Here is an 11,608-nt window from a genome sequence, read left to right as displayed (position 1 = left end):
TGTACTCTAGTTGATAAACTAATACTATGTTTTTCCAGCTTGAAGTGTTGTTCACCTGTACCTGTAGCTCACGGTCACATTTTGACAAGAAATCAAACTTCATGACTTTGCTGCCCTACCTTCACCTGAAATATATGTCAGAAAGTCATCAGAAAGATATGATGCCTACTTACTCATCATCACATCCATAAACGCTATCTGTAATTTACCATAAAATTACCGGAAGACTGAGTCAGAGAGGGGGAGTGGTCTCCACTGCGTAATGTGGGTGCGTGAGCCTACGTTATCCAGCCATAACTCGGAATACGAGGACCCACACAAGCCCGCAACACTCGCAGAAGAGGGACGTGCAAACAAAGTTGGTTAACGACAATTTAAGCTGCAGCAATATTTTCACATTCTAATGTATCTGGAATAGATTTTCAAACTGGTGGATCCCTGACTTCATTTTTCAAGGACTCTCCCTCACCAAGAACATTGAAAAGGAGTGCTCAATGAACTTTAGTTCGACAAATACAAAGGTAAGATTTCAATTGCATTCTAATGGTAGAACTGATTGCTAAAACTCGGACGAGGAATGCATGCACACGTTTGTTTCGTAGGGATTTGAATGTTGGCTAAAAAAAACGTCTACAAACATTTCAGATCCGACAGTAAATGTTTGAAATGTGCAACCCTGGCTGTCGTATAAAGAGTCTAAGTTATAGTTTATTATTGCCTACTTTACAATATTTTTACTCCGTTTATTTTCCTCTGCAGGCTATTGCACTTTAATTCTTATTTTTACAGACACGTCTTTTCAACAACAATAAAATGAAGTATTCCATTGACACCCCGTTTTCAATCTGAAGTACCCGATGATATGTCACAATCTCAGGTTCAATTCCCCTTATTGATGTCTTGAGAGTCTGAATGGTGATTTGCATCTGTAGAGACAGTGGTGCAATGCCATAGGGTTAAATCGAGATTGGGAGAAACCTATTTCTGTTGAACAAATCAGAGTAATATTGCAATTAACTATCATGCTTATTACACTACATTGGTAATTTTACACTGATTTAATCATGCAATACAATCCTTTTTTATTTATTAACACTCTGGAAAGATGTGTACACTGTGATGAGAGTGACAGTTAGATGAGTTATGTAGTCTACACATGACAACTATTCAACTATAAAGCTCTCTGCACACTAGAGAATGTACACTTGCATGTAGCCTAATAGATTAATTTGAGCTAATGTAAACATCCATGTCTTTATTTCTGGCATTTGCATACAATGTATTTGTATATATTAAGCTTAGGGGAAATGTATGTATGTATGTATTTATTTATTTACTTACTTATCAGCTGCAGTGTCAAGTGTCATCTAATGATGCCTCTGTTCTTTTGTCCTAGCAGTGTTGCTGTGATCGACAGAGAGGAGGCACCATTGTTCTTTCTCAAGTGGACCGTCGTCCTCAGTCAGCTGCTCTTTCAATGTTGGATACCGTTGTGCTCCTTTAGCCAGGCTGAAATCTACCAGGTTGAGGACCTCCCTCATGGCGGCCTTTTTCTTCGGGCTGCTTCTCTTCGCGATGCAGCCCCCCCCTATCCCCTCCAGGCCCGCGGAGAGGGGTGACCGGGGACCCCCTCCGTCCCCCACCGCCTCTTCCCCACTGGCCCTCAATGACACCGGGGCCACCGGCCACCCCAACGGAACCTTCAAGCAGTTGCCTCACATCATCATCATCGGCGTGAGGAAGGGCGGCACACGGGCGCTCATCGAGATGCTCAGCCTGCACAGCGCGGTAGTGGCGGCCGAGAACGAGGTGCATTTTTTTGACTGGGAGAGTCACTTCCAGAAGGGCATACCCTGGTATCTCAGCCAGATGCCCTTCGCCCTCCCTGACCAGCTGACTGTGGAGAAAACCCCTGCCTACTTCACCTCCAGCAAGGTGCCTGAACGCATCCATGACATGAACCCAGGCATCAAGCTGCTGCTCATTCTCCGGGACCCAACCGAGCGGGTTCTGTCGGACTACACCCAGGTCTTCTACAACCGTCTGCAGAAGCACAAGCGCTACCAGCCCATCGAGTCGTTGCTTGTGAAGGACGGGGAGATCAACCTAGGATACAAAGCTCTCAACCGTAGCCTGTATCACCTGCACCTTCAGAACTGGCTGCGTTACTTCCCCCTAGAGAGCATCCATGTTGTGGACGGGGATAAGCTGATCAGGGACCCCTTCCCGGAGATGAAGAGAGTGGAGAGGTTCCTGAATCTAGAACCGCAGATAAACGCATCTAACTTCTACTTTAACAAGACTAAAGGCTTCTACTGCCTGAGGGACCACGGGCGAGAGCGTTGTTTACATGACTCTAAGGGCAGGGCGCACCCTCACGTGGCTCCCGCCATCCTCCACAAACTCTACCGATTCTTTCATGAACCCAATAGGAAGTTCTTTGAGCTTGTGGGCCGAACATTCAACTGGAACTGAGTTGTTATTCAGGCCAGTATTAACCACAGTTCTGATTCTCATGTTAAAGAGCTGATCCTGAAGCTGAGTATAAAAGGGAGATTTAAGCTAGATATATATTTGTATTATTTGAAAGGTGTGGCAGCGTTCTGACCAGCAACAATCAAGACAGACTTGGCACATCTGTTTTTTTGTCTATCGTCATTCATTGCAAGTCAATACAAGTTTATTTTGTCTTGTTTTGGCTTCATCGATAACCTAGTGTCCTCACCTCTCTGTGTAGTGCATGGCAGACACATGCATTATTATTTAGCTCTAAATCACTTCAAAGCAAGTGATCAATGATAAGGGCATTCAAAGGTCGATTTAAGTTAACGTGTCACATGCCATTTTTAAGGATTGCATGTCTGCAACAACTCTTTTGAGCATCAATCTGAAGAACAGTATGCCTGTATATTTCCATTGATATGCTGTCATCAGTAGCACATGTTATTTTTGCTAACAGTCATTATTCAGTGTTCTGAAGGATCTATATGCTGCTACGCTATTATTATTATTTGTATTTTTTTCAGGCACATTCATACTGAATAGATACATAGTTTAAGAAGCCATTGAGTAACTATGGGTTGAATACGTATTATGGTCATTGCTATGTACACATGTACTACAGTATACTGTAAATAATGTTATAATAGATTTTTTTTCTATAGTGAAGGATTAACACAATAATAAAGATGTATTTTGCTATAATGTGTTTTTGGTCTTTCTCTGTATGTACACCTCGTATTTCATCCCACAACATTATTTAATTTTCAGGATATGAAGGGGGAAAAAAGCTTTACAGGCTGCTAATGTACACATTCGGAGTCCGGTATGGGATGTTTCGTAATTTGTATTATTATGGTTAAGGGAGATGAACATGATGCCTAGATGAGATCTTTCCAATGATTTATAGCACTCCATTCCTATGGAGGACTGTTCCTACTGGGGAGAGCCAATATGGCTGACCGGTGTCTTCAAAGCCTCTCAATAATACAAATGTACATAGCATCAGAAATCCAGGGTTTATATACTACATTGGATCTTTAACAAACATTTCAGTCTTGAAATGCCTGCTTGGCTACCCTGCATATGTCTAAGCCAGTGTAGACCGAAGCCCTCTAACAGCTGTGGGAGACACTTCTGCTTTGTTAGTAGTGGGTGCTGAGGACCGAATAGTGGGTGCTGAGGACAGATGCTAGTTGGTTGCTTCTTGCATTCATGTGAGATATCATGGTGACATTCAATGGCTGTACAGTATGCTGTCTGGTATATTTTTCATGTAAATGGTTGCAGGAGGATATTTGGTGTAGAGAGAAAGGTATGTGTGTTATGAGTGCGTTCTAGCGGGAGGATACAGGTAAGGTTAAGTCAAACTGTGTTTAATCAAAATAGAAGTTGTTTATGACTAAGGGTGTGTCCATACAATATTTTTTTTAAACAATTATTAATTCAAACCTTTTCTGGTGCTATTATGGGACACTCTGGGTATTTGAATTAAGAAAAGTAGATCCACCAGTTCGCATTATATTGTGTTGAATTTAAAGACGCAGTTATTTTTTTTATTTCACCTTTATTTAACCAGGTAGGCTAGTTGAGAACAAGTTCTCATTTGCAACTGCGACCTGGCCAAGAACTTTGGGCGACCCAACACAATTCACATAGAAATGTGAGTTAAAGATCTATCGTTCTCATTGAATGCAAGTGTAAGAAACGGTAGATCTTTACTACGTGTGCTATGTGTATGCTTCCCGTTAAGTTTCATTTTTGGTTTCGGTACTTTTGGTTTTGTGCAACACCTTCAAAAAGCTACAAATATTTTTATGTTTATTTTATATATTTCTCAGTGGTTTAGATGGTACAATGATTCTCTACACTATGTAATTTTTGCAACCAGGAAATGGCGGAGTGATTTCTGCATATTGCACCTTTAATTCTGTGGTAGCTTAGTTCCACACAGAACCATAGAGCACCTCCAGGACTGCCCAGACAGATTCCTAACCCTCTTAATCTCCTTAATGCAAACCAAAGCATTCTTACTACCTCTTTCAGTCTGTGGAGAGCAATGCTGGCTAAATTCCTCTGCGATCACATATGGTTTTGTGGTTATTGTTGAGTTATGCCATCAGCGGCCGTCATCAGAACATGTCGAAGCAGGTCACAGACATCAAGGAAGCGAGATAGAGGTAGATACAAAGCAAAGAGAGAGTGCCTGAAGATAGGGAGAGATGAACATCCCTAGTAACATTATCACTATTTTTGAGCTCAAGGTTGCATTATGTTTTGAGTGACATTGCTTTTGACTTTGATGGAAATGTTTCAGGCCTCCAGGCAGCCACCAGACAGCTTTCAAAGGGGACTCAACTGGGGAAAAACTCTGTAGGGGGTGCTCATATGCACCCTCCAAAAAATACATTCCAACAGATGATCTTTCCTCTGTGACCTTTGTTGACCTTTCCAGGTCAAACAAGGACTCTCCTCTCCTCCTTTCCTGTATGTATCCACTCCCCTCTTTGCTGAGCCGGACTACTAAGTGGAAGGTGTCGTTGAGACGAGCAGCAGTGAAGCCAGCAGGAGACCATGAGAGAGAGTCTCTTGAGACAAGCTTGTTCACAGATTCTACGAAAACCTACACCTACTAAGCTAAGTGCTCTCTCAAATGTGTTTTTGTTGTTGTCAAACTTACCATTGAAACTACATCTCTCAGTGTTTAGAGAGGACACAACCTTTCTCTGATATGCTCCTAAAAGTCCACCTGTAGCCATACTGTAAGTCTACCCACACTTTATAGAATATTAACACAGCATCTATTAAGAGTTCATGAAAGCCTCATGAGTCCCAATCAGCTGTGGAGCTTATCAAATCAAAGGCTTACAGTCGTAGATATTCTTTTAACATCGCTAAATTAAATGGTCTTGGGTGAGGGCAAGCTGAGGGAGTGTGGGGGAACTGACTATACAAGTCAGTCTATACAAGTCAGACTAATGGACTGGCACTACTTCTAGTACACTCTCCCCCTGACACCACATTGCTGACCATGAAATATTCTGGATGACATCTACACACACACACTCTCCCATCTCTCCCCTGCCAGTCCACTCTTGTTGTTTTTGATGGGCTTGTTTCCTCTGAATTACAATCAGCCACTCATACTGTGAACTTTAAAGGGATGATGTGATCCAATGGAGTATGACCCCTTCTCTGGTTACCAGGGCTGCAGCCTTCTTTTAATTACAATAGATTGTTTGTCCACTCAATGTGTGAAGGACAGCAGAAATGTGAAGCGCACACACCAACATAAACACACATAAACTCTTTCTCTCTCTCCCCCTCTCTCTGTCACAGACACACACACACACACACACCAAGACACACATACATGAACACACACTTTCAGGGGTGACCCTGCCGGGACAGACCCCCCGACTAAATCAATGTGTAAATTCTTAGAAGGGAAGCTATTGCTGAACTATTCAATGCCCTATTCTTTACAACTGAAACAATGCATTCCTTAAAGGAAGAATGAACATAACAGAGGAATGTTCAAGCTACGTTCCTTACATGCCTTGTATCTGTGGATGAAGGCTCACTGGCACACTGATCATTCAATTCTCTGTTTGTATTTCAAGACAAAAGTATGCATTTAAAAGTAAATTGTCACAATTCCTCTCTGGAAAACAGACAAGAGTGAATGGAGACATGTCTGTTTCATCTTGAAAAGCATTGACCACTCAGCAACACCATTTGCAGTGAGCCATATTCAAGTGACATTCACCAACAAAGATGAAGGAGCGTCTCTTAGAAAAGGTGACCTTGGGGCTTCCCTAGTGGCGCAGCGGTCTAAGGCACTGCAGTGCTTGAGGCGTCACTACAGATCCATGTTTGATCCCGGTCTGTGTCGCAGCCGGCCTCGACCGGGAGACTCATGATGCGACGCATAATTGTCCCAGTGTCGTCTGGGTTAGGAGAGGGTTTGGCCGGCCGGGATGTCCTTGTCCCATTGTGCTCTAGCGACTCCTGTGGCGGGCTGAGCGCATGGACGCTGACACTGTAGCCAGTTGTACAGTGTTTCCTCCGACACATTGGTGGCTGTCTTCCGGGTTAAGCGAGCAGTGTGTCAAGAAACAGTGCCACTTGGCAGGGTCGTGTTTCAGAGGAAGCATGGCTCTCGATCTTCGCCTCTCCCTAGTCCGTATGGGAGTTGCAGCGATGGTGTCACGTTCGTCGTAATGAGACCAAGGCGCAGCGTGATTAGAATACTATCTTCTTTTAATGAAGGAAGAACACTTAAACAAACAAACTAACCAACCAAAACAACAAAACTAACGTGACGCTATGAACAATGAGTGCAGACACAGGCAACTACACATAGACAATAACCCACAAAATACCCAATGAATATGGCTACCTAAATATGGTCCCCAATCAGAGACGACGATAAACAGCTGCCTCTGATTGAGAACCAATCTAGGCAACCATAGACATATAAACCCCTAGACATACAAAAAACCCTAGACATACAAAAACCCCTAGACAATACAAAAACTAAACAAACCACCCTTGTCACACCCTGACCTAACCAAAATAATAAAGAAAACAAAGATAACTAAGGTCAGGGCGTGACAGGTGGGACCTGACTGTAACTACCAATTGGATATCACGAAATTGGGGAGAAACAGAGGTAAACAATTTTAAAAAATTAAAAAATCTAAAAAGGTGACCTTGAGATGAGGACAGGGTGGCCCAATAAAAATGATTAAGAAGCCTCTGTCTTTTCTGTTGTTTTTACGGTCATTCATTAGGTGTCCTAAGGTGTTCGATGAATACTGGATATCTCTTCTAAATGAGCAGCTTTGATTAAACTATGGCAAGGCAAATTGAGGAGGCAGTCTAACAATCTCAACTGGTCACGCTATTTTTAAGAGGGCAGGCTTAGTTGTATTGAGTGGCACTGTTGTCCCTTGTGTCTTACATGCTCCTAGATATGGCGTAATACCACTTTACCAATGAGATCCACACAGTGCATTAGAAACATTCATTTGCCAGCTTATGATATCTTTCTAAGTGGCAATTTTTCAACAGACTTATAATGGACTGGAGAAAACAAATCTGGCTCCCTGTTCCCTCCAGTTGCTCTGGGAACTCTGTCGAAACAGTTGGTGGAATAGGGACTTGGGATTCCTGTAAAAACCATGTCATCGCTGACTGAAACTTGGAATATCTCCCAGGACTCCTGGCTCTAAACATTTTGGAGGATTCAAGGAGAAGAACCTTCACACATTTTCCCTTCCATGCTGAATGAAAGCTATTTTGGCATGAGACGGGTGATCAAATCAATCGAATTACCTGAATTAAGTACAGCTTCGGGCTCCAAGTAATTTCCCTCCTGACAGAGATCATACAAATCATCAATTTCCAGACACGTTTTTTATATTTCCCACCACTAATTCACTGGTCACCCCAAAAGCCAATTCCTCCTTCATCCGCCTCTCCTTCCAGTTCTCTGCTGCCATTGACTGGAACGAACTGTAAAAATCACTGAAGCTGGAGACTCATATCTCCCTCACTAGCTTTAAGCACCAGCTGTCAGAGCAGCTCACAGATCACTGCACCTGTACATAGCTCATCTGTAAATATCCCATCCAACTACCTCATCCCCATACTGTTAGTTTATTTTATTTTTTTGCTCCTTTGCACCCCAGTATCTCTACTTGCACATTCATCTTCTGCACATACACCACTCCAGTGTTTAATTGCTATATTGTAATTATTTTGCCACTATGGCCTATTTATTGCCTTACCTCCCTTCTCCTACCTCATTTGCACACATCGTATATAGCCTTTTTCTATTGTATTATTGACTGTATGTTTGTTTATTCCATGTGTAACTCTGTGTTGTTGTATGTGTCGCACTGCTTTGCTTAATCTTGGCCAGGTCGCAGTTGTAAACTTGTTCTCAACTAGCCTACCTGGTTAAATAAAGGTGAAATAAATCAAATCAAATATCTTTGGGCATTTTAATTTCCTAACTTGTCATCACAACAAATAAGGGATCAATTAAACTGAAATGTGTTTGTGCCTTCTGTGTGCTGCCTTTTCCCTTTACGAACTGATGAGACATTAATGGATGTGCTGAGTGGTAAAGCAGGGCTATGCAGCTCGTGATGATGTATGTATTTGCAGTCGTTCCTTCATATTTGACACATCCAGTGCACAGTGCAATCCAGTCATTGCAATGCTGTGTTATCAGTCATTCCCTGGCATGGCATTCCCTGACAGAGGCATAAGCCCTGGTGGCCAAGGATAAGTCCCGCTGCTACCAGACACCTCTGCCTGTGTAGAGAATGACTGGGCCCACAGATAGCCCCGGCTCCCTCTCCAGGGAACATGTGTAAGTGTATGTGTGTGTGTGCGTGTGTGTGTGTGTGCATTCATTTCATAGGAATTGGCAGGGAATAATCTGTTTAAGCGTTAGGGTCTGACTTAAGACTGATATGGCTTAAAATGAAAAGCATTCCCCCAAGTGTGTTAGACTAACAGAAATACAGAAATGAGCTCCACTGAAGGGAATGCAACTTTACATTAATAGTGAAATGCTCCTATTTGCTGGACATTATGAGAGAGTGTATTTGGACACTGGCCAATTCTCTTGTTTCATTACATTTACAACTCTGTTGAAGAAAGATTGGTTCTATTGTCCAAGAAACCATGATAACTGACAAATGATCAAATAGGAAACTATTATGATGTGAAATCATCCATGCACAGTATTAAAAATAAAAACACAGTTCAAAAGTCTGTTTTTTCCATTGTCTTTATTTGACAGTGTAGAGTTGCACCTGATTGAAACCATGTGTTGTTCTGACCCCTGAACAGCGCTGGTATATTCCCAAAAACATGCGCTGGATGAAAGCTCTGCTCCAGGTGGATGAGACATGCTAAGCTACATTTTGGAATGTTAGAGGGTTTCTTTCAGCAGCTAATAGCACACAGGCAGTATTTTCTCCATCCAGATAACATCTTTTCACTTATTTCTCTTCTCTCTGATCTCTGCAATGTGAAAAGGGAGCATATTTGGTCATTTGTGGACACTGAGCCATAGAGTTTCAAAGGTGTATTCCATTTTAAGTTAAGAATTCGAAAAAAATTTTTTAGTTGATTTACAAACTGTGCCAATCATTACACTCTGCATATAAATACATTATTATTTATTTAGCAAATGCATATTCCCCCAATGTATAGTGGAGGCAGGTAGCCTAGTGGTTAGAGCGTTGCAAGATTGAATCCCCGAACTGACCAGGTAAAAATCTGTTGTTCTGCCTCTGAACAAGGCAGTTAATCCACTGTTCCTAGGCTGTCATTTAAAATAAGAAATTGTTCTTAACTGACTTGCCAAGGTAAATAAAATGTGCAATTTTGTCACACAACACAATGCCACAGATGTCTCAAGTTTTGAGGGAGCGTGCAATTGGCATTCTGACTGCAAGAATGTCTACCAGAGCTGTTTCCAGAGAATTGAATGTTCGCCTCCAATGTCGTTTTAGAGAATTTGGCAGTATATCCAACCGGCCTCACACCTTCAGACCATGTGTAACCACGCCAGCCCAGGACCTCCACATCGGCTTCTTCACCTGCGGGATTGTCTGAGACCAGCCACATGGACAGCTGATGAAACTGTGGGTTTGCACAAGCAAAGAATTTATGCAAAAACTGTCAGAAACAATCTCAGGGAAGCTCATCTGCGTGCTCGTCATCCTCACCAGGGTCTTGACCTGACTGCAGTTCTGCGTCGTAACCAACTTCAGTGGGCAAATGCTCACCTTCGATGGCCACTGGCACGCTGGAGAAGTGTGTACTGGGAAGATGGCAGACAGCATGTATGGCATTGTATGGGCGTGCGGTTTGCTGATGTCAACGTTGTGAACAGAGTGCCCCATGGTGGCGGTAGGGTTATGGTATGAGTAGGCACAAGCTACGGACAACAAACACAATGCACTTTATAGATGACAATTTGAATGCACAGAGATACCATGATGAGATCCTGAGGCCCATTGTTGTGCCATTCACCAGCCTCCATCACCTCATGTTTCAGCATGATCTGTATACAGTCTCTGGAAGCTGAAAATGTCCCAGTTCTTCCATGGTCTGCATGCGCACCAGACTTGTCACCCATTGAGCAACTTTGGAATACTCTGGATCGACTTGTACGGCAGCGTGTTCCAGTTCCCGCCAATTTCTAGCAACTTTGCAAAGCCATTGAAGAGGAGTGGGACAACATTCAACAGGCCACAATCAAACAGCCTGATCAACTCTATACGAAGGAGATACAGTATGTCACGCTGCATCAGGAAAATGGTGGTCACACCAGATACTGACTGGTTTTCTGATCCATGCCCCTACATTTTTTAAAGGTATTTGTGACCAACAGATGGCTCTTACGTAATTTCCGGTCACAACTTGCAGACTTGTTTTCGAGTTGCTGTGCGTTTTGTTGCCAACCTATTTTGCTACCTGACAACTTTACGGTTTTTACTTTTTAATTACCGTTTATATATATATTTTTTTTCCTCAACTTTTTCACTCCGGACGCTTTATCTGGACACGATTCGTCAGGACCTCCAACAGCCGAAGCTAAGTAGTAACATTAACATGATGCCTTCTAATTGCAGTCGCTGTACTCGCCTTATGGCGAGGATAGCTGTGCTACAAGCCCAGCTTCAGACGCAATCGTTAGGCAAGGGTAATTTCAGTGTAGGAAAGGATGAAACAGCGTCTGTGCCACCAGTAAGTACAGATAGTAGTATAAATCCCCTGGCACAGTCCCCGCAGCCGGACAACTGTCTCACGGTTTCTGGAAGGAAATGCTGTAGGAACGCTCAACCGGTGTCGCTCATTCAGCCGACAGAAACTTTCAACCGGTTTTCCCCATTAAGCAGCGAGTCGGAGTCAGAGGCCGAGTCTTCTCTGGTCTCTACTCCTCCCGTTACGGGGTCTGAGACGCCGAAGCTTCCCACCATTAGCTCTGACAAATTGAAAACTCTAGTCATTGGCGACTCCATTACCCGTAGTATTAGACTTAAAACGAATCATCCAGCGATCATACACTGTTTACTAG

At 42.9% G+C, this 11,608-nt stretch overlaps 1 protein-coding gene across 3 annotated transcripts; it reads left to right on the top strand.

The window, feature by feature from the left end:
- Positions 1 to 237: 237 nt before the first annotated feature.
- On the top strand, positions 238 to 3,204 carry hs3st1 (heparan sulfate (glucosamine) 3-O-sulfotransferase 1). Of its 3 annotated transcripts, none has more exons than XM_020452988.2 (2): positions 238 to 521; positions 1,400 to 3,204. In XM_020452988.2, exon 2 carries the CDS (start codon positions 1,540 to 1,542, stop codon positions 2,473 to 2,475), a length of 936 nt encoding a protein of 311 aa, XP_020308577.1. In that variant the 5' UTR covers positions 238 to 521; positions 1,400 to 1,539; the 3' UTR covers positions 2,476 to 3,204. The 3 variants fall into 3 exon arrangements, with proteins under 3 accessions (XP_020308577.1, XP_020308579.1, XP_031654205.1); XM_020452990.2 differs by having other exon boundaries at positions 289 to 521; positions 1,397 to 3,204; XM_031798345.1 differs by lacking the exon at positions 238 to 521 and adding an exon at positions 604 to 877.
- Positions 3,205 to 11,608: the final 8,404 nt, after the last annotated feature.

This window comes from Oncorhynchus kisutch, linkage group LG19 (genome assembly GCF_002021735.2).
Source record: "Oncorhynchus kisutch isolate 150728-3 linkage group LG19, Okis_V2, whole genome shotgun sequence".
Classification (NCBI taxonomy): domain Eukaryota; kingdom Metazoa; phylum Chordata; class Actinopteri; order Salmoniformes; family Salmonidae; genus Oncorhynchus; species Oncorhynchus kisutch.
The sequence above is the reverse complement of the archived record's forward strand: the minus strand, read 5'-3'. Positions and strand labels throughout refer to the sequence as shown.

Coding starts and splice junctions, on each gene's coding strand:
- hs3st1 (XM_020452988.2), top strand. CDS start 1,540: ATGGCGGCCTTTTTCTTCGGGCTGCTTCTCTTCGCGATGCAGCCCCCC.